We start from the raw sequence: 26596 nt of genomic DNA on the forward strand, positions 1-26596 counted from the left end.
TACGGTGTGACTTTGCCTCACTTGAATCAATGGCAGACTCGTTTTCTTTGGTCCGTATTTTCCGTGGTCGGCCCGTCAAGGGCGGGTTTCCCGTTCTCTTCGTGAAGATTTGGTCCATATCTTGTACTTCTGGCACACACTCTTCGCCTTTATGTGCTGTCAGGTATTGAACCTCGGAAATCTGATGTAGTGTAAAAGCCTTGATGCCATATTTGATAAGCTGCTGTTTGATATTCATAGGAATATTTAACCCAAATAGATTATATATATATATATATATATATATATATATATATATATATATATATATATATATATATATATATACACACACACACACGAATAAAGTGCCTATGAACGCGCACATTCAATGAACATACAAACCTCCAACAGCCCCTCCTTACGTTCAAGGGAGTGGTTACATGCCACCCCCCTGCTGTACCTCCCTGTTCTTCCTTCCGATGACTGTTTGCAGTAGCTTCAGCTTCACTTCCCAGCTCGTGTTTTCAGATCTGGAGTCTTGGGGAGGCTTTGTGAGGAGATGTACAGGGAATATGATTTGTACCCCGTTATTGAGTCCCTGACTCTTATCTTTGGATGGCATTCGAGGCATAGAGAGGAATATCCTCTTCCCATGTTATACTGGATACCTACAGTGGGAGAGAGCTGATCGTGGCTTGGTTAAGTCTTGGAAACTCGGCGAGTTATAAGTGTGGCACAGGAATAGGAAACTATTTGATGGATTATTTCGATCAGACTAAACTTTTCTGTAACGTCCGACAAATCGAGGAAGGGTAGCAGTAAGGAGAGTCGTACACAGTGTGAAGTTATTAGGCGGTGTTGCTTTGTTTGGCTCTAGTGGGCGTCTGTGCAAGTTTTGTGGCAATGGGAGTCTGTACTCTTTTTTCTTGTGGCTGTAGATGTCTGTGCTCTTTGGTTTGTGGCTGTGGGCGTCTGTGCTCTTTGGCTGTGGATGTCTGTGCTCTTTGGCTTGTGGCTGTAGGCGTCTGTGCTCTTTGGTTTGTGGATGTGGGCGTCTGTTCTCGAGCAGCTGTGGGGGATGAGCTCTTTGTCTTGTGGCTGTATATCTCTGCTCTTTGTCGTATAACTGTGGGCGTCTGTGCCTTTAGTCTTGTGGCTGTGGGGGGTGGGGTCTGTGGTCTTGTGGCTGTAGGCCCTTTTTTTTTTTTTCATGGGGGAGGGGGTTCTGCGGCACTGTGTTGGTGTCCTGATTGTCTGTTCTCTTGTCAGTGTCTGCGGGGTATGCGCAAGTCTTTATGATGAAGTCTGTAATTTGGGGAGGTCTGCGCACGTGATAGGGTCTGTAGGTAATGGTAGTGTGCGAGGAGTTTTGGTGTTGGGGGTGGGTGGTGGGTTGAATGCTTGCGTGATTCGCCTGGTCTTTGGTGGTACTCGTGGGGTCTGCACCTCGTGGTCCTGACGAGCATAATCCTTTCGATTTCTCTGTCGTCAGGCTTACAGTGCAAGTGTGCCCGTCAAGTGTATGGGGGAGGGGTTGTGCCTGTTACTTTGGGGTGTGCCCCGTCAGTCTGCGGGGTGTGTGAGGGGGGTGGGGTTGAGCGGGGCTTGCGGTGCGGGGAGGGGTGGCGGAGGGGAAGGGGTCACCCCCATGACTCACTGGACCACCAGCTGTGGTTCGTCCATGCTCGAGGTACGATAACTGGTTGGTCGTCGTCGTCCTCGCCATTCATCCTTCTCTGCCTGCTCGTCCAAACCCTGCTTTATACACACCCTTCCTCCTGCATTGTTAACCCCTCCTCCCCCTTCAACCCTTGAACATGTCTGCACGATCCTTGGAGTACAGTGGCTCGGCCTTTGATCAAATGCCGGGCCGTCATACTCGAGGGTCGTGCCGTCTTGCTCAGCTGACCGTACAGTCGTACTTCTAAGATGACGCTACAGTTGATTAATACCATACGTTGCCCTGTAGAAGTAGACTGTGTACACACACTAGTGATGCACAGCTCTGCGGGTATTTCGCCTTGGTGTGTAGCAGTTGTAGCTTAACTGCTGCGGGTATAGTGGTTCGTTCTTACAGTTCCTCACATGATGAAAGGATCGATCATTCTCTGTATGGAATACTGTTCACACTTCTAGCTGGGATCTGTATGATACTCGAGAATTTTCAAGAGCAGTTTGGCTTATCGGCTCTCCCAATCTGACCCCGAAACTTGACCCAGTTGATCTTCGCTCGGTTCTCTTCCTCACTCTGTGTATATCGCCCAGGCTTCGCCTTCCAAGGCCTGGTGGCTAGTGTGTGTGTACTCCTCTCTCTCGCCATTACCCAGACCACGTATTGTTCGGCAGATTACTACACGATTATTGTGGCTGGTGACAGCTCAAGGATGATCCTTTGTGATGTATGTTCCTTATCCTACAGTGTAGCTTAGAAATTCATTTTCCCGCTCGTGTCCTTTTTTTATGTGGGTTTTTTTTTTTTTTTCTCCAGAAAACCTTTTCAATTTGTAGCCCGTCTTCCATATCTTTTACAGCCCTTTCAGTATTTCGTCGAAGTCCCGGACGTACGATAGTAACTGTCATGCTCGACCTAAGCCTTTAGTGTGGCAGGTAGAATCTTTATAATCTTTACGTGAACATGAGGGAGGTGGGTCAGTGTCGGTCCGGTGATGGAGGAAGGCAACGCTCGTCAGTGTTCGTGTCACCTGTCCAGCTGGTGCCGGGGGCCTGGTGCTGGAGGCTCCTCGATGTCTGCACGAGTGCCACAACCACTCCCCTCCTCTCCACCCCGGCCGGCCGGCCCAGGCAGGCAGGCAGGCACCCACCCCTCACCCCCGATTATATCGTACGGTCCCGAGCCTCGCCGCATCACTCCAGCTATCGGTCTGCTCCTCTCTGGGTTTCTGCATCACGTCCTCTGGACCTATCCTGGATCATCATCATCAAACCATGCTTTATGAACGTATAGACGTGTATCGTAGGGCAGTACCGTTCTGTACTGTGTAAATAGATTCGCAGCTTGGCATATTGTTACTGTCCTCTAGCAGATGAACGTCATAAACAACCAGGTTTTGTGTTATCTCTCCTAGCCATGTATCCAGCGTTCTCTTGCTCCGTCCTTCCTGGGACGCCTTACCCTCTCCTAGCCCCGCTTGTCCTGCGACAATCTCACTCCCTTCCAAGTCATGCCTGTCGTGGGAATGCCCCTCTCTCCTCCTAGCCCCGCCAATCTTGGGACTGCCTCCTCCTCCTCCTCTTGGCCCCGTCCGTTCAGGGGCTGCCTCTTTCCCCTCCTATCCTCGCCTATCCTAGGACGGCGCTTCTACCCTCCAAGCCTCACCTTTCATATTACGACCTCTTACCTTGAAGCCTCCCTCCCTTCCCTCCTAGCCCCGCTTGGCATGAGACAGCTTTCCTTCCCCCTCCAGCCCTGCCTGACCTTGCGAGAGCCTGTTTCTTCCTAGCCCCGCCTGTCGTAAGACTGCATCCATTTTCTCGGACCCGCCTGTCTTAGGACGGCCTCCCTAAAGTTCTCTCTTTGCCCCTCTTGTACTGGGACAGTCTCTGTCTCTTTGCCCTGCTTATCCTGGGACGGTCTTTCTCTGTCCCGTCTGTCTTAGGACGATCTCTCTCCTAGCCCCGCCTGTCCTGGGAATGTCCTATCCCCGTCTTGCCTCCGCATGTCCGGCGCCTGACCTGTAACTTCCCCGCCATCTGTCATCCTACACTGCGGGCTTCCCCAACCCCCTGGCCTGGCCTGGTTGGTGGGGGGGGGGGGGGAGCTTTAAGTGACCTCATCTTGACTTTGTTCTTGTTGAAGGGGGTCGGAGGTCAGGTCAGGTCAGGCTGCCTGAGGAACTAGCGGGATGTTCCAGTGAGCGTAATGTATGGTAGGAGGATGGGCATAAGTAATTAACCCCCCGTCCACCATCGAACTCGACCTGACCCTTTAAAGTTAAGGTGGATGATCAACCATCACACGTAGGGCGTCTCACCCAAGGGTTTCCAGTTAATGGAGGGACGCGAGTCATGAGCTGCTGTGGGGGCAAACGTCAGCTGGGGTTGTGTGCACCATGTGCTCAATAGAGCAGAGATGTGGTCCGTTTTAAGTGTGGTTTAGGGAGGCGGCCGATGTTGTGTTCTCGTCTCTTTAACCGGTTAACCTTGGCGGAGAGGGGGGTGGGTGGGTGGGGGTGAGTGGTGCTGGACACACCAACCCCCCCCCTCCCCCAACACCACCACTTCCATCCCCACCCCTCCTCCCTTAATGGTCCTGGTGGGCACAAGGCCTCTGGTCTGTAACTTGCACCAGCAGATGTCTTCTTGCCAGACTTGGCCCAGACGACGAGCGGTGACAGAGATGCCGATGACGTGTGTGTGTGATGGTAGGATGAACCTGGGACTACACTGTAGGATGCCACCTACACCTTTAAAGGCCCCTCTTTGTTTGTTGCTTGTCTCCCACTGCAGATAGACGATCATTCTCGCCCGTCGTGCTGGGAAGCAAGTGTTTAAGGCTGTGTTATCAGTGGCGGTGGTGAGTGATGTGCTGGTGGAGAGGATGTGTGTGTGTGTGTGTGTGTGTGTGTGTGTGGTGGGCAACAAGAGAGAGGTGGGAGGAGGGGCGGGGAGCACGGGTCCCTCCCCCAGACAGCAGACAGCAGACACTGGCGGCGGTGTCTGGTATTGATTGCATTGACAGACACCATACGCGCGCACGGCCGCACGCTCTCACGCACGAACTCCTTGGATTGCACGCATTTGCACGTACATTGGAAGCTGGTATGGCAAGATACCGCCGCTGGTTTGGCCCGTACAGCAAAGCATGGGATGGATACGGTGCGCGCGCATCGGAATTTTCGCATCGCCTCCATAACCTTGGGAATCTCACGCTGGCAGAGAGAGAGAGAGGGGGGGGGGGGGTCACTTCACTTATTCTTGACCCGTGGTTATTAATCCTCTTAACGTAGCGTAACGATGTAACAACGTGGCTGTTGTCACGTAACGGTTCTCGGAAGCAACGTCCGTTGGTAAAAGAGCTTTTCCTCATTCTTATCATCTGGACTGAATGTTTGGCGGACAATATTACCATGAGGGTTTTAATGTTGCAGACATGTACTTTGCCGAATCTGAGTTAATGACGCGAAGAGCATCGTATGTTAAGCTACCTCTATACGTCATCGCGGACAACCAGACTTCTGTTTTCGTCGTACAGTTGAGAAATTGTGGAGGTATTTGATAACCGCTGTTACACGGGAAAGACGCTCGAGTCAGCGTTTTGGTAACACACTGCCGGTAATACCTGAAGAGGAGCACTCTTTAGGATGAGTTTCCGTAGGGTTATACAATATTGGCGAGCGCTGTCTCTGCCGATGGGAGAGGGGATGTGAACTGTGACATTGTGGTCTGAAAACATGTTTAAATATGTATTGAATGCGTGCTCTATTAACACCCCTTCCTTGCTCCCATTATGTGCACGAGTATGTACTATCCCATGGGTATTGTGGTATGTGACTTGAAGGCCTCGCTATCGCCCAGCGGTCGTACACCCCCGTACTGAAGGAGTTAAATTTGACGTAGTTAGCCACGTCATGCACGGTGGCTGTGCACACCTTTTAAATCCTTCTTCGTTACCAATATTATGGCCTGGTGTGGGCAACCCCCACGGCATAGCTTCATCCACGGTCAAGGAGAGAGACTTTGGTCCGTTGTGCAGCAGCATCTCTGAAGTGGTTAGAATGATACATGTTTTGTAGAACCTTAGGGAGGGTTATTTGAAGATATTCAGTTGATTGATTATTGTATTGACCTGCTGAAATACTTATAACTCACAAAGAAAAAACAAACACAGTAGGTTCAGAGTGCACTTTCATGTATTACATCTCGTGGTTTTTAGCAGATCTCAGATCACGCGGTACACTGTGATTCGACTCGTATATATACACAAGATTTTGGGAGATCTATATTTTTGGTTAAGCCACACTTCAAAACGTATAATCATCTCCCTTTCCCCCATCAGTGAAAATGATAAAATACACGCACCGACGTGATACAGCAAGCACTGAACTGTCTTCTTGACCCGATCATAAATTAACCAGACGAAAACCACACTCCCCAGACACGTACGAGTAAGCCTTTCCCTTCTGTGCTCTGGACACTACCCATTGATCCAACAGTACACACACACACACACACTGTTCCAACGTATCACAAGACGCCTCATACTCAAGATGTGTCTACCTATACGATGAAGACTTAAAACAGTTACCGACCAATTGTCCTGCACTCTGCCCACACGGAGGCACGCACAACATTACCACGCTTTATGACCAGTGGTCCAGCCAGATGGGCTTGGACTGCTCCCTGAGCGCTGTGCGAGTCCCATGGATGAGGAAAGTATATGCGATACATATATATACATATATATATATATATATATATATATATATATATATATATATATATATATATATATATGTGTGTGTGTGTGTGTGTAGTTTACTAAAAGTACAGAACATTCGCCTCATAATGACTCACAAACTGTAAACAAACGCATGTCAATATCTTCCCGTAACCCAGTCCTGAACAAGACTTGCAACTATAGGTAACTGCACTCTCCAGACAAGTATGGGTTGCACTTCGTGTTTACCCTTTGGGCACCACCGATCTCCTCAACATTACAAGCATTTAGATCCAGCAATCACAGGACCCTGTATGCCGAAGGTGCAACTTCCTCGTAGAAGACAACCTACGTCCTTCTCAACTGCCTTTCTTTCATCACTAAAGAAAAACAGTCACCACACTTTTTGACCTGCGGACGTGGCCGACTTGTCGCTCGCTGCGGGAGCCCCTTAATTTTTTTTTTTTTTTTTTGGGGGGGGGGGGTCATGAGACAGGTCGTTTGTATGTGTAATGGATATTTTCTTAGGGGAAATTCTCACTAATTGGAGGATATGTGCATGTGAAACAATAAATAGGAGTTGCCCTCTTGAAATCATGCGGACTGCATTCCATCTTTGGTGCTGGATATTTTTATCGGTTGGGGACGGCTTGCAGTCGAGGGAGGGAGGGTGTTGTCACGCTAGGGCTGTGTAGCAGGTGTGAGCTTCTTGACGAACAGCAGAGGGTGTATTTTTTTTTTTCAAGTATCTACAACTTTAATGAAGGATGTCTTTGTTTTGTCAAATGTTATTTGGCGCATTGTGTGTAAAAGTGTAATGCTTTAAGGAAAACTGGTCTTCCTCGCTAGCGAAGGAAGAATTTTTATCAACTTTTTACCACAGATATTTAAAGTATGCAAGACGGGCAAAGTGAACTCCAGTCTGAAAACGAGACGTGCCCAGTTTCTGGTCATTCTTCATGTTTACCTCTGTATATGAATGTATGTTTTCGTTCTAAATCATCAGGCATTGCGCGTTACTTCAGCAGAAGTAAGTAAATGTAGTATTAAGCCGCAACACTGTTTTTCCGTGATGCCTTCATATAGGGTACACGTTAGCCTTAACAGAAGCTTTAGGTCTAGTTCATAAACTCCCTTACTCTGTTTCTGTCAGCCATATTTCTCCCTCCGTCGCAACCTGTAAGGTAGGTTGAATCTTGAGGACAGGAGGCAGTGACATTTGGAGCCCGTTGGGCCGATATTGATGTTTAGCATTTGAGGTGTCCAAATCCACAAGTCACAGCATCTTGCATAGGTATTTAAAAAGAAATTCTTGGTGGATTGAAACTTTTTTTTCGTGCCAGAATTTTTGGAAAGCCTAGTTTAACAAGTACTGCAGTTGGATCGTTTGGCTGCCTTCATATATATATATATATATATATATATATATATATATATATATATATATATATATATGTGTGTGTGTGTGTGTGTGTTAGTTTTGTTCATGTAAATTAGTTATACAGAATTTGTTGGGGCTTCTCTACTACACTTTGCGATAGATATCGTAATTGTTGCTTCTACAATGGCAGTGGCTATAGTTGGCTTCTGAGGCGATAATTGAGTACGTCAGCAGCATATTGTGCCGTAACAAAGTAAATGTGAGCATTACCCCCGACGTACTCCCCCAGACTCCTGCATGAGGGAGCCAGAGAACGAGACCCGAGCTACGACGAAGAGTCTCTGCTGCAGGACAGATGACGATACCGTAAATTCTTGGTTGTCTATAGATGAAGGTACGAAAGTAGACCAGACGGCTAGTTTTGGTCAAGGGTCAAGTGTTCGGTCCTCGCCCCTGGTTCGTAAGATGTACTGGTGGGGTCCTAGCCACAGACTCGAGGACTCCCTTTATGAGACACAGCAGCTTCGCCGCAGAGTCCGGAACAGGGAAAGAGGGATTTCTTCGGAATAACAAGTTCCTCGACGAGACTGTACACTTTTTCGTGCAGGGATTATAAATGCAGCCTTGTCGAAGGTGACTTACATTTACGATGTGAGCACATGTCGACGGAGCCCGGTAACGCCTTTATGTATATGATCATTCTCAGGGAGCAGTCATTTTGAGATACTGACATTTTTAAGACCCATTAACACTGAACAGCTTTATTACAAAGAGACTATTAAAGTTGGGGGTCTGCAGTTGTAATCGCAGACAGCCATGGATACGAGTCTTGGCAGAGATGGAAAGGATTTAATTTCTTACCGGCCGAGTGTGAGTGATTTATGATTTATGCTCCATGTGAGGCTATCTTGTTGTGTGGTGGGAAGTACAGCGTTGTTGAAGTTGCTCATTCTACAACAGTAATACTGTTGTGGTGGTATAGATAGATTAGTCTATCTATCATTGTACGTTGTTATTTTAAACTGAATTTGATCGTGACTTTCTGTTGGATTTGTGCTGTTTTAAAAGTGTATAAAAGAAATTTATTCATGTGTGTATGTGTGTGTGTATGTACGTATGTGTGCGTGCAGGTGCTGTAGGCTGAGGAGCGGCGGCGACGGTAGCAGCAGCAGGGGTAGGGAGGGAGGGGGCTGAGCCGGGGGGTGGCGACGTCAGCGCGCATGTCCCGAAACCACACCCAGGGAGGCCAAGCGAGCAGCAGCGGCTCCGCGACACAGGCAGCTGGATCAGTCAGTGTCGTCCCGGCCCCCGCACCACTACCACTGCCACCACCGTCACGCCCACACCACACAACTGCCCCAGCCAGGCTCGGACACAGCACCAGTGGTGAGGCAGCTCTCCACACGTACAGTATATACACTCTCTCCTACAGTCACACAACACGGCTTGCTTGCAGGAGAGCCACGGTAGCCTGGCCCTCAGTCAGTGCCTGCACCAAGCAGTGGTGCCCACCACCAGAACGCCACACGCCAGCCGTCGGGAACCCCAGTCCACCACGTCTCCTGCTTGGAACGAGTCGCACACCTCCTGTGGTACATAACACTCGGAAGGTCGTCCTTCAGTTTTTATATACATATATATTTTTTAAAGAGGTCTCAAGCCCAGGATCTTCTGAAGGAAGTTCAGACAGTCTGATTCTCTTGAGGTCACACCACGTGACTCGGCCGGTTCCGCCCTTTACAGCCTCAGAGTAATCGATGAGACAGCCACTCTCTCACACTCTCTCTCCCTCCAGTGCCATTACTTGTGTCAGTGATACTTAAACCAGAGGCATATTCAGCCAGCCTTGGTAGCCCTCAGCTTGAGAGTCTCTCCTAGTTAACCCCAGCCACAGGAGGCGGTCCGGCAGAGGCGTGGTGGTGGTGGTGCTTCTGGTGTTGGTGTTGACAGGCATCGTGTGCGTTCCTGGTTGGTGGCTCGTGCCAGTCCCACTCGCGGCTGTTTGCCCATCGCCGGGCAGGGCACTGTGTACCGAGAGCCACGTCCCCTCTCCCCCTTCGCGATCACCCTCCCCCGATTCCGTACTGGTAACATACCGTGACCCGAGAGAGAGAGAGCCCACGGCATAAACTCTTGTCCCTAAAGCAGCTCGATCAGATTAGGGTAGTGAAGACCACACCTGCCTCCATAGGAGGCCGTGTGTACAGTTGTAAGATAGTAAACCCGGTAGTTTTTTGTTGTGGATGATCATTGTAGTGTCCCCAGCGCAAGCTGCAGGGCCAAAACTTCGCCAGCTCTAGCCGGCACAGTGGAAACCCTCCCTCCTCCCCCTTCCCTTTAAGGGATGTGTGTTGACAGTGTTGTAACGCTGAGCCCCTCCCCCTCCCCCCGGCGCTGACGAAGTTTTGGTCCTCCAGTGACGATACCGGGCGCCCTCGACCTGGCTTACGTGCAGGGCCTCCTGTATGGTGTAGAGCGGCAGTGTACACACTCCTCGTAGCACTGCCCAGGGACCTGCCCTGCCCCACGCGGCGCCCGCCCCTCCCCGACCCATCATCCCACCCTATCACACAACACCTACTCCCGAAGGTGAAGAGGAACTACCCCTACTACACTCCAGCAAGATGATCATCGGGCTTGTGCGTGACTCCTTCCTTCGGTGCTTCTGTCAGACCTGCTCCGTCAACACTGCTCTTCCAGGTTAGCTAGTAATCAGTCTCTCGTCTCTATACATATTCTCCTCTTCTTTTTTTTTTAAAGTTTCTAGTGTTATTTATTTTTGTCTATACAAAAAACTTCCGCAAAGCTTTGTATGTGTGTTTTGAATTTAACTAGTTTTGTATTTGTTTACGAATAGATTTATTTGAAAAGCCTGCATTGTCGGAACTTTCAGATTTTTTTTTTTTAATTATGTGTGATTAGAAAACAAAAGGAATTGAGTTTCATGGAGAAAATTTTGAGCAAGGGCGACCGACGGTTAAGGCCGGAGAGCCCCATTCAGAATTCGGGGTTGCCATAAGTCTCGTTTTCTGTTTCCGTTTTCTTCAAGCCGCGCCCACTATCACTAGCATGGATGTGAATAAGGGCGCACCTTACGTGTTCCCCCTAATGCAGCATCGCCCATACCGGCGATCGATCGGGAGCCGCGTGTCGTCAAGGGCGCTGCTCCCAAAGGGCCGCAGTGTCCTAATCGACCTTCTGTGTTCGCAGAAGGAAGTAAGAATGCTGCAGTGTCCAGCATGGACTATTTTTTTTTCGTTATCGGTTGGTATGATCGTGGATACGGGATGATCATGGCGTAGGGCGTGGGGTTTATCAATACGCAAGAGTTACTGAATGTGGTATTTGAGGCATATGAATAATGGGACTTCAAGGACGATTAAAGGCAACACGTGGTGAGAGGAGCGAGCAGGGTGTCTAAAATCTTGTTTTGTGGGCGAAGGATGTGAGAAGGAGCGATCAATATCGGCCAATGGTCGGCTGCTGCTGGGCTGAAGCCAGTGAATGACACACGCCTTCCTTCATAAACCCCTCGCATTCATCCACTGGGGAGGAGTGTATCGTTTTATACATTAACATTGATTTTGACTTTCTTTGGAATTTTGAGTTTGTGTCTTAAATTAGAAATAACTGTGAATTACTATGTATTTTCAGTTGATTCGTGCTTGTCCAAAGGCAGTTGACAACAGATGATTAGAAAGGATTGTATACGTCCGCTTCTCTAAGGACGACAGTACGACTCTCAGTTGTCATCCTCGACCTGACCTCTACAGGGTTACGTCAACGCCAGGTCTTCGTGCCCAAGGGTTGTGCGGCCGTGCTCAATAGCCGTACCGCCGTGATCGAGTTGTACCGTCGTGCTCAAGTGTTGTACGGCCGTGCTCGTGTACCGCCGTACTCGTGTCATACCGCCATGCTCAAGAGTCGTACCGCCGTGCTCAAATGTCGTTCGGCCGTGGTAAATGTCGCGGGAGTATTCGTCTTGGCCGCCATTATAGCTGGTGCAGCTGTTGCGCTGCTGTCCTTGCCTGGTTCTGCTGTGCCAAGGCTCCTGGCCAGCACAGCCGCCAGCAATACTCAGTGTGATGGTGCTGCTGTTATTACGGCATATACTTTTTAATGGTGTTACTGATACGCGTTATCTATAACTGTGCTGGTCATCGTGCTGCTGCTTCTGTTATTACTGGTTATCTTGAGTGATAATGTTATCTTTATCGGTGCTGGTCACTGCTGTGCTGTCATTACGCTGCTGGTGTTATTACAGGTTATACTTGATCCTCCGCTGCGCTGTCGTTATCACAGGCGGCTATCATCAGTGATCCGTCACCATGCTGGCGCTGTCATAGCCTATCATCTTTCGTGATGCTGCAGGTGTATTACACAGTGCAGGAGGGTCGCGGGGGGGGGGATCTGATATTTCTTTTTTCTTAAAAAAAAAAAAAAAATTGTACCTTAAAGTGTATTTCTCTGTTAGGGCTTGAAAGAATATTTCAGTAGGTAGATAATGACCTCTGACTTTATCACTGTTATTTGAGATCAGTATTTTAAAAACTGATAACTTTCTATTTTAGGAGAAGGGTCACCTTTGGCGAGGCTGCATCATCGTCAGTACACGAAACTGTTCAGAGTTTTGTCAGGGAATCGTCTTTAAAGGGGCCCATCCTGTCCCTGCTACAGAGTGTAGCGCAGCCTCGGAATGGTAGCAGCCATTGATTAAGGGATCCTGGCCTAACGCTAGGACCTTTTCTGAAAGGGATCCTATATATATATATATATATATATATATATATATATATTATATATATGATCTTTTGCTCCATTAGGTTGTTTATTGTACTGGTTCACCGTTATAGGACAGAGTGTTTGCTTTATTATTGGTTGTAATTGTTGGTACTCCATTATTCTCGCCTGCGTCGCCCGGCGCCCACTCTTGCTTCATTGTTCCTCCCCGGGAGTCGGTCTCTTTAACCCACAATTTAACTGTGGTTGAATTGTAGAATTTAACTCTGATTTTTAATGAAATGTTGTATTCCAGCATCCAAAGATCTGATTGGCTCGCTTTGAGTCATACAGTATGGCTGAATCGGGACTTAAATACTCGTAACATTCCGCCTTTGGCCATTGAACTTAATGCAGATTTTTTGTCTAAACTTGACCGTTCTCGTCTCACTCCCAGTAGCTATGGCTATTCTGTAGGTGACCCTAGGTGTTCCTCCATGGAATGTCCGTGTGGTGTGCTTGGCTAGTGTTCATAACCTCTGTAGTAGTTCATGGTTATAGGTTTTGGTATTCCCATCTCATGTGCTCTGGTTATTTTTGTTGTATGTGCTGGTTTTAGTGTGAGTTGTGTTGTACTTTGACCCTTGCTTCTGTCCCGTAGTTGAGGGTTGTGATGTTGCTTCTTTGATTATTGTTAATTGTACCATTATCAGTATTTCTGCTGTTGTTACTGAGGGAAAGTTTAGTTAGATATTCAGAATCATTTTATTTCTAACTTGAGCGGATGTTGATTTTATGGACTTCAACTTGCACTTCTGTCACTCAACCAAGTGTATATGTTCAACAACTCCTCTTCACTTATTATCATTTTACTTTTCAGTAGTGACCGAGATGTTAAGGGCAAAACATGTCCAAATTAAATGCCATCTTGGATGAAACTAGTAAGCAAAGGAAAGTAGAGATCAGTGAACGGCTCCTCGTGTGTTCGTAGTCCAGGTTGTTGAAGGTAGAAAGGTCGTAGTGAGAAGGGTGCATGAAGGAGGAGAATTCCACATCCTGTGGTGGTTGTTCGAAGGAAGGAGGTTGTCTCATAAAGGTCAATACTCGAGTGGCTGGCTCACCACAGCAACTGTGGGAAGCAGCAGCCAGACGCGTGCCTCCAGTTTTTAATGCTCGAGTATCTTGGGTAGCACTTTACTTGAGGTTCTGTTCGTATTTTCTACGCTTCTATTATTCCGATTATATTGTTCTTCCTGTTCATTTCCTCTTAAGTTCTCCTCCTCAGGTCTTATTCTTTATATTACCTATTGTTTCTTTGCTTTGGAAATTCTTTTCCAGTACTTCGAGTTTCTTATTTTACCTTGTTTCTATGTCGTTTTCTTTTCCATGATCCCCTTTTTCTTATACCAGGGTTCCACACATTGCCTCTCATCATCGTTCACCTCGCCCTCTCCATCCTGCCGGTGTACCGCGTCCTACCTGTGGATCAGGAAGGTCATCAGGTAACTCCACCTGGGGCAGGTCGTATTTCGCACAAGACCCATGAAGATAATTTGCTCTGTATCCGCTGTAATGGAAGGATGGCGCACCGTGGATTTAACCAGCGCTTACCTAAGCCTACCATAGCCGGCCTTATGAAGCTTGAGCGATTGATGGCAGGAATTTGCTTATATAAATTGTATCTTTTTTTTTCTTTTTTCGTGCTCCGTGGCCAGCTCACAGCGGCTAAGTTCACCAGCTTCCAGATCGTCCGACGTCGTATTGTTTGCCTTTGTGATTGGTAAAATGATTTGTATGAATCATGATTTTGTATAGAATATTGTAAACGCTTTGAGCGCGTCATCTGCAGCACTGCTAGTGTGAGTCCTCTCCGTCAGACGGGACCGCCTTGGAGACTTCAAAGTATCAGTAAATAGTGTGCTTAATGCATGTTGTTGACGCTCTCGTGAGTTCAATGATACGACCTTCCTGAATACGACGATACGACCCTTGAGAATGACGGAATGACCTGAGAGCATGGCTACGACCCTCGAGTATGATGACCCTTAAGCACGACCCTTGGGTATGATAACGACCCTTAAGGCCATCATACCAAATGGTCGCGTAGTCTTACCGATAAGTTCAAGGGGTCGACACTGCGTGCTTAAGGGGATAGAAACCAGGAGGCTCAAATGTCGACCTTATTTGATGCGCTAGATTGAAATACAGTATACAACTTGGTACTTGGCCAAGATGTACTACGAAACTATGATGACAGAGTACGACATTGTGACTCGTAATGGTGGAGGTTGAGTGGGTACTACGGACAAAAGACACTTCATTGTATTAGACATTTGATTCGCTTTATAAATCCTGTCACACTGGAATTGCTTGTGGCCCGGAGCGTAGACTCCGCTTCGGTACTGGAAACGTCACGAGATTGTAAAAGATGGGAGTTTGTGTAGAACGTCATCTTGCTGTAGGAGGGAGGAGGAGGAGGAGGTCCAAGGGAAGTTGCTTCAGAGGCATGAAAGCACAAAGAAACTGCCGTGTTTCTTCGAGGCTGTGGCTCTGGTGACGGGAAAGATAACAAAGGCTCAGAGTGGACAGAATACAAGAAAGAAAAAAAAAAAAAAAACAGAAATGCCTGTCCCAGTTTTTTTTCTTGACTTCGGAGGCTCGTATAGCCGTCACAGTACGACTCAGTGTGTACATATGAACGTAGGAGGTTCAGGTGTTGCATCAGTGTGTGTGTGTGTGTGTGTGTGTGTTTGAGGAAGTGTGCTGAGTGTCAGGTTGGCTTAGTCAGTCATGAAGGCTGGCCAGGCAAGCAACCTCCTCCCACCTAGTGGAATCTTAGTCATACGAGTCTCTCTCTCTCTCTCTCTCTCTCTCTCTCTCTCTCTCTCTCTCTCTCTCACACACACACACACACACACACAATGAGTTCCCGGTTCTCGCCAGGATCCTCACTCGTCAACTCTGACGTTCCTCAGATGTGACGGAGCGTTAAGTTGTACGATCTGGCTCGAGCGGGGCGACTCTCGGCAAGGTCTCTTCCGTCATCATTAAAGTCATCAGTCATCGTGGTCGTCTAAGATGGCTGCCATTTTGGGGTCGTGTCCATGGAGAAATATATTTGATCATGGGGACTTGCTTTTAAAGTGTCTTACCGACTTCCTTGTTCTCGTAATGATTATTTTGTATTATTTATTGATTAACTTCTCCCTTTATAGTTCATATTCGCGTAGGAATAAATGGGGAAAGTAGATGACGGAAGAGCTGGTGTCTGGCGAATGCTGGGGGACAATTGTATAAACATGGTTGTAATTTCTCTAGAATCAGAGGCGACAGTTGTAGGTAGGTGATGACATGGCGGGAGCGTCTAGGGTGTCGTGCCAGGTATTTGATATCGCCGGATCTTAACCGGAGTTGTGGGAAGCCATGCACGAGTTGTGGCTGTATACGCCATCGGTCTTGTGGAAAATCTGTGTGTGTGTGTGTGTGTGTGTGTGTGTGTGCTGCGGCACATAGACACACCTTACGTCACCACATTTTCTGTGAATTTAGTCGTAACTTGTTAGTGGTAATACGTCCCGACATTTCCTGGTATCGTCAGTTTTAACTTCTTACTTGCAGCTAATTGGGCATAACGCAGGGAAATTGGTATATTTGTGTTGCACAAATACACACGGAAGCTTTTAGTAATTGTTGTTAGTTAGCAAAGAATTTGAACCGCTAGTGAGGGAATGGTCTTTTATCACAACATACAACTCTGGTTAACCAAGAATTTAAACCGCTAGTGAGGACGGTATGTGTCTTTCATCACAACATACAACACTTGTACCGAAGGCTTACCATAGAATTTTATTGGTTGTTACTTGGGCTGTAGACTTGTCGGGTACCCGGATCATTCAGGCCGACAACGGCCTTACAACGGTAGAAAAATGAACTTTCCTTTTGCAGGATGTTCAGGATGATGACAAGGCCATGCGTATGATCCTTATTGTTAGCAGGAGGATATGAACGTGTTATGGTGAGCACTTGTTCCTTGTGTGTACTACCTGGAGGTACAAGAAGTAATGGGTGTTAAAAAAGAATTATTAAGTTGGACACAGTAAGGTGGTTTTGTTTCAAAGGTGTGTGTGTGTGTGTGTGTGTGTGTGTGAAGGACTGGAGTATTGAGGCGTGCAAAAAAGATAGGATTGGTTCTTTACTATGAAGATACGTCTGAGCACAGAGTTGACAGCAGTGAAACAGTTATCGGTGCTGACTAATTGTTTTTGGTGATCGTGTGTGTGTGTGTTTGTGTGATGGTATATTTACACTCGGTGTTGTGGGCTTGTTTGATCCGTTGGTCCAGATGGTGTAGGTGTTGCTGGGTTGCGGGGGTAGGAGGGGGGATGTGGCAGCTGGTGCTGAGGGGGGAATTGTAGCAGCTGGTGATGCAAGAGGATCGATAGACTGGCGCCGGGGGTCAGGGGGAGTTCCGTGGGAAGGGGTTTGGTGTGGGGGGGGAGGCATTGCATGATCACGTCATCTGTTGTCAGCGGGGCGTGCCTGACCCCTGCTGCTGTGGTGTGAGGTATAGAAGAATGTAGGGTTATATTTTGTGACTCCTGCGTCTGATGCCATCGAGGTCTGGTTTTGATAACTTGGTGGCAAGATGTATGGACGAGGTTAAGCCGTGAAGAAATTCAATTTCTGGAGAACGTAAGTCATCTTTACGGTTGTCTTCACGGCCAGCAGCCACGAGGGGTGGTGGTGCCTCCTCTCTGGGGGGCCCTCCTCCTGAGTTCTCGGGGCCTGCAAGGGTTGGCTTTAAGGTGTTGGTCTGGAGCCTGATGGCCTGTTTCACCTTGGTGCAATCTCGCCAGCTTGTCTCGCCTTGGACGGCAGTCTCGGCTTGGGTGGCGCAGCCTTGCTATTAGGGCCGGTAAGTCTGCTCCGCAGGTTGTCTTAAATTACCCCGCCACCGTCGTCTACTTTCCTAATTACTTAATTGTACTGTACTGGGGAGGCGTGTGATACTCGTGGGGGCACCCCATCTCTTCAAACTTCTCTGTCATCATAAGTTTTCGGACCTTTGTATTGGAGGATCACAAGTGTGTGTGTGTCAGGACAGACGCGAGGGGGGAAGGACCTTCTTCCCTTTAATTCAAGGGATTGATGGAGGTTAGAGGGTGGGGCATCGATCCCCCCACCACAGTCTCCCTCCCCTGCACGGAGGTGGAGTAATGGTAGACGAAAGGATAGAGGAGGGGACGCCTCCCTCCTGTGCCATATGTATACCTTGCGAGCGCAGCGGTAGAGTAGAAGGTAGCAATGCCTTTCCTTTACTCGTACTCGGTGAAAGAGAGACTCGATTTCTATTTTCACTGGCCATTATTTGTGATGACAGCTCTAAGGACGCAGTTATTTGATAACCCTTCCAGTTGCTCTCTCCTGATGGAGTGGGTACGTACTGCCTGCACGGGTTCTGGAGAGAATGGCGTCGTAAACGGTTGTGTGATGGCTTTGTCTCTGGCCTTTGTGATCCCGAAGGGAATCCACACTCGTCATAGTAGGTGGTGTGTGTGGTGCTGGGCGAGTGTCCAGCTTACGTCACACACACACACGTCAGTAGTCTTGGGTTCGACTGTGAGTCTTGTGCCAAACTCCTGCGATGATGGATGCACCAGTGTGTGTGTATGTGTTCTGGCCGTGCGTATGTCGCAGGCGGGGAAGTCCTGCTTTTGGTGAACAGGTTCGGTAGTGGTCGGGTAGTTCACACACTCCCCTCCCCTCCCGTCCTCGTGCCTGTTTGTGCTTCCTCGTTCCCTTTATTTTCCCTCTTGTCTGGTCACGCCTTCCTCGCTCACTACAAGAGAGCTAACAACACGCCCCACCCCTCACCCCTCCCCTAACTTTTGTTCCTTCTTGTTCATCTTTCTCCTGCTTGTGTTCCGTCACTGCTCGTATCCCTCTTGCCTACAGCACGGGAGACCGGGCCGGGCGGGCGGACGTGACCAGGCAACGTGGAAAGGCCTTTTCTTTCCCCAGTATCAGCGGGGCCAGACGGGTGTCCCCACAGTGCCCCCGGGGGTGGGCACTCCTCGCCCTCACACGGCAGGGTCGCTCCGGGACCAGCTTATGGCTGCTAGCCAATTTACGAGCCTTCATGGGCGATTTGTCGTTATTGCACGCTTATTGCGAACATGTTTACAGGAGCCATGAAGTGAGGGGGGGGGGGGGGTGATAAGTTCTAGGCTGTACAGGTTGGGTTTAGATGGCTGAAGGTGGTAGCCTCGGCCACAGTTTACAGACAAACATTCCACCGCATAATTAATGAAGTGTTTCCGGTTTACACACCTCTCGTGGGCCTGGTCTACTTAAACCAGGGGCGTTCCTCACCAAGGATTGTCGTGTTATAACAGGTTGTGTAACCCGACCGTTTTCCTGTTAGTAAATTACCAACAGGAATTAACGTGACTCGGATGTTATTTCGGGGTAAGGGATGGTCAATTAAGATTTGTTTCTCTGTATTTATTGGTATACCGCAGTGACTCGCATGGCCAGTGTGTAGGAAACTATGTATTTGACACTCTATCCTTACTGGTGTACAGCTAGGCTCGAGTACAAGTTTACAAGGACTTTTCTATATCCAAGATACTTGTAGCATATCGTGAACACTTGCTGTACACGTGAACCTCGTGTAGTGGTAAACAAAACTGAATGTAAACTCAGGTTCTTTGTTTACTCAAGCTTCCTGGAACTGCGTACAGGAACCCTGATTTCTTGGCATGTCCTAAGTTATTGCTGGAAATTTTAGGCCTGTTACTGTTATGGTTCACTGATGCTGTAAAAGAGGATTTCCCCTTCAGCGGGGTGCTTATATTAAACTGTAGGGGGAGGGTGTGTGTGTGTGTGGAGCAGCTGGTGTAGACGACCTGGTCTCCAGCAGAAGGGGAAGTAATGTTATGGTGGATTTGGTGAAGAGAATACTGTCGTGATGGCCAGGGGCCGAGTTTTGAGGTTTATGTCAAGCGTGTTTGTCAGTATTGGCTATTAAATGCCATGTGACGTATACCTTACTGTCGTGGTGACCCTCTGCTCAATCAGGCTGTTGGAGGCCGCGACATTCAGGCTGGTTAGTACATTTCAGTACTTGTTCAGGCCCTTTAAAAAGATTTTTGGTCAGCTCAACGGTGACGTTTACAGCGACAGTAGGCAGTGTATTAAACGATTTTGGGACCCGAGTTGTTGAAATAGTTTTAATAACAGTTTCCTGAAGATGCGTCATGTTCCCAGGGGTGGTCATTTCAGCAATGTAAGAAGTCGTGTGGTCGTGCGGATGGGTGGAGACTTGTGTTTTTGCACGCTGGCCTCGGGTGTATTGGGCGAGGTTATTGGACTGTGTGTGTGTGTGTGTGTGTGTGTGTGTGTGTGTGGATGTGCTGGGGGACCAGAGCCAGGATTATCCTGGGCCCACACCGGGAATGGCACTGCCATATTAATACCTAAGACGAGGCACTCTCTCTCTCACACACACACAGGCTGATATGTCGAAGGGTATTCGGGCGAGCGAGCGACCCACGCTCCCTCCTTGTGTATTGACGATCCCTGTTTTGGATCCTCCCACATTCGTTATGGCCCACCCACAAGAATTTAACGAGCAACTTTATACAAAGTTTTGTCCGGACGATGGTTGCGCGCACTTCGAAACATTGCTCGCAAACATGTTTTTTTTTTCTTCCTTCGTTGTGGGAGATAACGTAGACTGGAAACCATCGCAAGGTGGATCTCGGACGGTCGACCGTTGCTCCTTCCTATATGTCGGACTTCATTCCTCTCCAGCGTGCATATGCCTGGCTTGTGTTGTAGTGAGCAACTCTTGCAGGAAACGAGTGAACGAACCCAGAGAATTCTTCCTTTGTTCATTGATGTGAAATTTTACTTGTATTTTGCATATGAAGCATTTTTTAGATTCTTTTATGATTGTTGTTTTTGGGTGATTACTTGAAATGTAATGACGCTTTAATCATCATGCTCTCGTCATGGAGGGGGGTGGGGTTAGGGGTCAGCCCAGGTCAGGCGTGTGGGGTGGTCACCTTCGACCAGGTGTGGTGGTGGAGAGGGTCAGGCCTGGCACTGATGACTCACTGTTGTCGCACTGGAGGAGATATTGATCAGGCCTGAAGTCTGGTGGTGCCAGGTGCCAGTGGATGAGGTCCGTCTGGACTCGCGGGCGCCAGCTGTTGCTACCACAACCACCACCACAACCTCCTCGCCACGCTCCGCAATACAACCCGGCGACCTGAAGATGTAGTCATGGTTAAGGCCAGGCTCCGTCAATGTTTTAAAGCTTGTACAGAATGGAGTTCAGGGAGTCTGGTCAAAGTTTTCTCCTACCATTGAAGTACCGGACACAAAGGCTTTGACCACAACAAAACAAAAACACACAAAAAAGTTACAAAATCGTGGGCTGGCCTGGAATAGTGCGGCTCTGTTTACGGTCAAGTGCTCTACACCCTCCGTAGCGAGAGATGGCAGCGGGGACAACCTGTTAGCACATCCACTCCTTCCCCCTCAGCTGTCCTGTGTCGTGGCCTGGAACCATAAGATAAAATCGAGGAATTTTGGGGGTCGATGGTGCTCGTCCGTTCGTAGCATCCGCAGTGCACCTGACGTGTGGTTCAGTGATTCCGAACTGAATGTCACCTGACGAGGAGGGGTACTACGTGGGAGACTTTTCCTCGAAAGCTCATTCGTCTCTGTTCCTTGTCCTGCTTCGCCAAGTTAGAAGGCGAACGCGCGCGCGTGTGTATATATAGGGTATACAGATCGCTAGGTTTGGTTGGTTTTCGCCAGGTTCGTTGTTGATCGTGGTGCCTCCTGAGGTGAAGCTTTCGATTACCTGTAATTATTGTGGACTGCCGCCGCCGCCTCCTGTGTGGTGAGTGGCCGGGGCACGACACCTGTATTGTGGCGCCAGAGTGGTTGGTTCTTACAGCTGGGGGAGGGAGGAGGAATTGAAGAAAGTTTGAGTATTGACTCCGTCGGGGGGCAGGAAATGGAGTCTGATTCCTCCCCTCCCTCCTCAACACCCACCCTCACCCCCCAGCCCCTCGCCTGGATGAGTCAGTGGGAGATTCCTTCTTGCCAGCGGCGGCGACTTGGTGCCTGGGTTCCCGGGTCGTATTGCCTCACCAGTCTCGCTTTGGTGACTGTTCACACCCTCACACTTATACACACACACACACACACACACACACACACTGTTGTATGGCCGTATGAGTCACCAGAAATTTCGAGGAAATTTTTACGGAGGCAACCCAGATCTTGACTGTGTGTGTGTGTGTGTGTGTGTATGCGTGCCCTCGGTGGTGCTAGGCCTGTGGTCGACATGAACTAGTGCGTGACGAGCCGCTGGTTGACGTGTACAGAGTCGGCACTAAAACAGCAAACTGTTCCGCAGTCTCTACGTGACACTTGCTTTCATGATCGGAGTGTATTCTGTACATGTTCTCCAGCAGTCAGATATTACCTGATGTTTTGTTCATACGTTTAAATGTTTACATAATACTGTATATATACATGTATAATTCATAGTTATGCATCATTATCATAACGATCGTTTGAACTGTTCAGAGTACAAATTTAGTTTGGTTGCCTCTGTTAACTGTTGTCGGTACAGACAATTCCGAGGTCCAGTGAACAGTCGTTTTGGAGGGACTGCTGCGAAATTCGTTGTCGGCCAAGCCTTTTTTTTGATAGGCTCTTGTCCTCCGGATTGAACCAGGGAGGCCCGCAGCACGAGCCTGTCCGTCCGTCTGTCTGTAGTGCACTCGTAATGTGCTCGTGGGAAAATGTTATATTTCAAAGGCATCTCATATTTCCTCGTTTTTTGGGTGCACAGAGGTCGTTTCGTGTATTTTCAGAAAACCATAAATATACTTTTATAGAGTTTGAATAACAGAAGGTGTCGAGTACAGCAACAACACAGAATATAAAGAATATAAACTGTTGGCATCTTACGGCGGAGCTAGAGTTGGAGAGGTGGTGATGTGGGCGACTGTGATGAACCATGAGAGAGATGTGAACGTACAGGAGGGGGGGGGGGGTGGATGGATCCAAAGTTGTGGAATCCGTGTCAACTCTTCAGAGAAAGTTGAGGATGGTCGACAGCGGCGGGATGGCCATACCTGCCCGTCACGGTGGAGGGAGGGTGGACTGCCGAGTGGAAATGATTCTCTGAGATAAATTGTGACTGATGGATTGGAGAAGTCTGGGAACTCCTGCCAAGAAGCTGTCAGATGATATCAGCGTCTCGTGGGATAAGTATTTACATAAAATGTTGATTTGCGGAAGATGAAATTTGTGATAACATCAGAGTACGTTATTTCTCGACCCTGGCATTGTTTCCATATATATATATATATATATATATATATATATATATTTATACTCCCATGTTGCAGACAGTCGCTCGTGGGTTGTATATGCACATAAAGGAGGCGGGTGGTGCCCCAGGTGGTCATAATGTGCTACTCTCCCCTCCACTCGACTGGAGTACAACCCTCGTCCTCACACAGAGGGACAAAAGCCCTGGTGTGTTGCTCTGACGCTCAACAAGACCTCTCGAGGTTACCTGAGGCCGCCTGAGGCTGTAGAGCTCAGGTTGAAACGAGTACTTGGTCAGTGGAAGGCTGGGTTTTGAGGATGTATGTATCAAGCTTGAATGGGTAGATTACTCTGCAACCAAGAGGGAGACTGGGGAGGTCATACACCCTCACCCCCGTCTTCAGTCACCCCTAGCCTTGGGGTGCTAAACGTAAAATCTTCTTTTAAGGTTTATGGTAACGATTTTAGAGGTTGATCTCGTGTTATGAGGTAAGATTTTTTCAGGTTTAAGTACATTTTTTTTTTAAATTGTCAACAATTTTCATATTTTGACGTCATCTTTGATCTGGACAGTCGCATCATAACGAGTAGTTGAGGTTTTTCCAGAGACAAGGAAGACTGTTGGTTGTGTGGCAGCTACAGTGTCTTAAGTCTTCTTAAACTTGAGACCCTCTTGTTCAAGTCTCCCCAGTAGCTTCCCCCTCTATGATGGTTAATGAGGCGTTGAGGATGCGTAATTTTGTATTAGCTCCTCGGTAAGTGGGCTGTTAATATTGATGGAGATGGTGGCTCGTTTACCGCTGTTTACGCTGGTCAAGAACAGTGTAGAGGGAGGGTGTAGGGCCGGGGACGGAGGGAGGGAAGTACTTGTAGTAGATGATGGTGCCGTACAGGGATGGTTGATGGGCTGTCAGTCTAGTAATGGGAAAATGGAAGTTGAGGCCAGGGAAGGAGGGACTGCTTGGTGTAGAAGGGATAGATGGTTCTGGGTTGTTTGTGTGTAGATGGGAGGATGGTAGAGAGTTCTTGAGGGTTTCTCTCTTTCTTAATGAATTTTTATTCCCTTAGATTTAATGATTTTGACGGACCTACAGGTGGCACTCCATTAGTTTTCACTCTCTATGGAAATCCAATGATTATCAGGATAGTTTTTCAGAACCATGACATGAACAACAAGCGATTTAATGACGCTGTGAATGGGTTTTTCTTAGTGAATGTATGTGTGTGTAGTTTGAGGGGTTGGGAGTTAAGAGAGCATTGTGTGTGTGTGGTAGTGTAGAAGATGGAGGAGGAAGTAAAGATAAAAAAAAAAAAGCGGTGGCAGTGTGTCGCCTTGTCGGATTCCTGTGGGAGGCGAGTAACGGGAGAAAGAATGATCATTGCAGCCATGACTCACTCGCTGTACCGCTGCCACTCCTCCTCCTCCTGCTGCTTCTTCTGTATCATCATCGGGTGAGGAACCGTCGTCTCTTTGCGTTCATCATCATCATCATTCTTCAGTGTGAACTTTCACATATTGATGGACTCGAGAAACACTCGGTCATTTGTGCCAGAACTATTTTGAGAATTGATCCAGGAGAAGTCCTTTATCAACCTTCATTTGGCCTCCACAGGGCTGAATGGTCTTTGTTTGAAATGTGAAATTGTGTCGCACTTTGAGCAGTCGAACCAAAACTATGTCGGAATATTGATGGCTGGAAATGTCGTACCTTTCTTGACATCTGATATGGCTAACCAGGTTATTCATAGCCAGGGGAGCGATACACCCTCACCTGAACCTATTATTATAATGATTATGAAATATTAATTTGTGAAGTACCATGAACTGGAAACACTTCCTGACACGGTGGGTACACGACCTAGTGTGGGGGGACTTTATTTATATTCATTGTACATCGCTGGTAGTAATGATGTGTTTTCAGTAAGGTCGTAGCTTTACTGTCATGAATCTTTTACTGTTGGATTGTCTTGGTGATGCGGGGAGGGGGCTGTGTCTGGAGCCACACACAGGGTGGCGCCCACCTTCCTGGAAGACGAACATGATCTCTCCAGTACGCCAGGATGATTAGGAAGGATGGATGCTCAGGACTAGAGTCAAAGCACGACGATACGACCTTTGGGTGTGATGTTAGACCTGACCCTTAAGGATAAGGTCAGTGGGTAGGTCATATTATAACCCTAGAGTTGTACCGATAAGTTCAAGGGTTGTACCGTCGTGCTCGACATGTTAAGCAGAAGAAAATGCCCATTGATCACCCCGCGCTCGCGCGCGCGCGCACACACACACCCCGAGCTGAGAATGCCGTTCTGGTGCCATCACCACGCGCGTCCAGAGATATTGCTGAAGCCGTGAAAATGTTTAGAGGTCCCTTCAGCCGCGTCGATTCTGTGAAGAAAAAAAGAAAAATCTGGATTTTTCTGCAACGTTACCGAACACATCTGAAACTTTACTCATTAGAAGTCTGGCGCGAGAGACTTTATATATACACGGGAAATTGGTGGAGAAACTAGTGCCTAATCTGCATATAAAGATGATGAGCCTTCCCGATGTGACAGGTTAGGTGAAATATTTAATGTAATTCAAATTTGATGGAAACAGTTGGGGAACACGAGTGGGGGAAATGGTATAAATGTCACAGGGTCATATGTTGAGACAAAGTGCTGGAGGATGAGAAATGCCAGGCGAACAATCGTTGTCTTAAAAAAAAAGAAAAAAGAGAGAGATCAAGAGAATTTCCAGCGTGTAGCAGACCAGCCAATGTAGGCATTATACAGCCGTCTCGTGTATCTCTTTTTATTTACATAAAAGTAATTTTTCAAACTCTCGTAGTGATAGAGGGCGAGGAACAAACTGGAAATATAAAGTCTTGAAGAATTTGTCTGATCTTATGCACAGCTGTCGCTTGTGAGGTAGGCTGGATTATGCGATCGATCAAGACGAGAAAGGAAGGGAAATACTCTCGTACACTTTCACCTCACACGGTCGGTGCGAAATTGTCCCCCGGAAATGTGCTAAGATCACGCTGTGGCCACACGGATTATGTGTGATGATAACTGTTGGGGACGGTTGGAAAGCGCTCGTCTCCCGAGGGCAGACAGAAGAGACATCATAATATCGTAGACCACAGGAAAGTTCATAACAACGTGCCGGTATGTGCCCACACTCGGCATGAGAATGTAGAATACCGTTTCGACATGATGTTCGATGCTTACTCGCAAAAGAAAGAAAGAAAATGTGCAATTTGATCTGATTTTGGAGGTTTTTCGTTCCTGTGAGTGAAGTGTGACACTTGATGTACACATGTGCCTCTCCAGGTGTACCTACCCATTCAGGCTGTGGAGGGTTGTATAGGCATGCGGATCGCCACCTCGAACAGCCTAAGTGATCAGAGTAGCACTAGCGATGCAGGTAGATTTCCTAGACGCGCCTCGAAATTCACCGTACGTGTGTGTGTGTGGGTGTATGTTTGATATTACTGTTTGTGCATGTTGGGGAGAAATGTTTACACTGCTCACCCCCATGTGTGTGTGTGATATTAGTTACCAGTTGGAAATTAGTTATTTGTACAGTACAGGGCGGGAGGTCTACACTTGTGGGGGCCCAGTATGTGTGGGTGTGCTGGCAATAGTCAGGGTGAAGCATCTGTTCCTGGTGTCGCCTGGTTGGTCTTTAAGGGGAGGGAGGCGGAGGAGGGAAGGACATATTTATGCCTGACGAGGGACAGGCAATCAGCTGGTGCAGTCGGGTGTGGCGT

General features: G+C 48.0%; 1 protein-coding gene across 10 annotated transcripts in view; it reads left to right on the plus strand.

Annotated features, from left to right (window-relative positions):
- The window catches only part of stai (stathmin), a 73115-nt gene that overhangs the window by 13851 nt on the left and 32668 nt on the right, over positions 1-26596 (plus strand). For 2 of the 10 annotated variants that reach the window (XM_071656769.1, XM_071656771.1), the window contains exons 1-2: positions 8966-9170; positions 10350-10460. The exons of 3 other annotated variants lie outside the window; for them this stretch is intronic. In XM_071656769.1, the coding sequence (XP_071512870.1) occupies positions 8981-9170; positions 10350-10460 (301 nt within the window). In that variant the 5' untranslated portion in view covers positions 8966-8980. Of the gene's footprint in view, positions 1-8965; positions 9171-10215; positions 10461-26596 lie in introns of those variants that run through there. 5 more of the 10 variants (XM_071656770.1, XM_071656773.1, XM_071656779.1 and 2 more) reach the window with 4 other exon arrangements.

The sequence above is a fragment of the Panulirus ornatus genome, chromosome 63 (assembly GCF_036320965.1).
Source record: "Panulirus ornatus isolate Po-2019 chromosome 63, ASM3632096v1, whole genome shotgun sequence".
Classification (NCBI taxonomy): domain Eukaryota; kingdom Metazoa; phylum Arthropoda; class Malacostraca; order Decapoda; family Palinuridae; genus Panulirus; species Panulirus ornatus.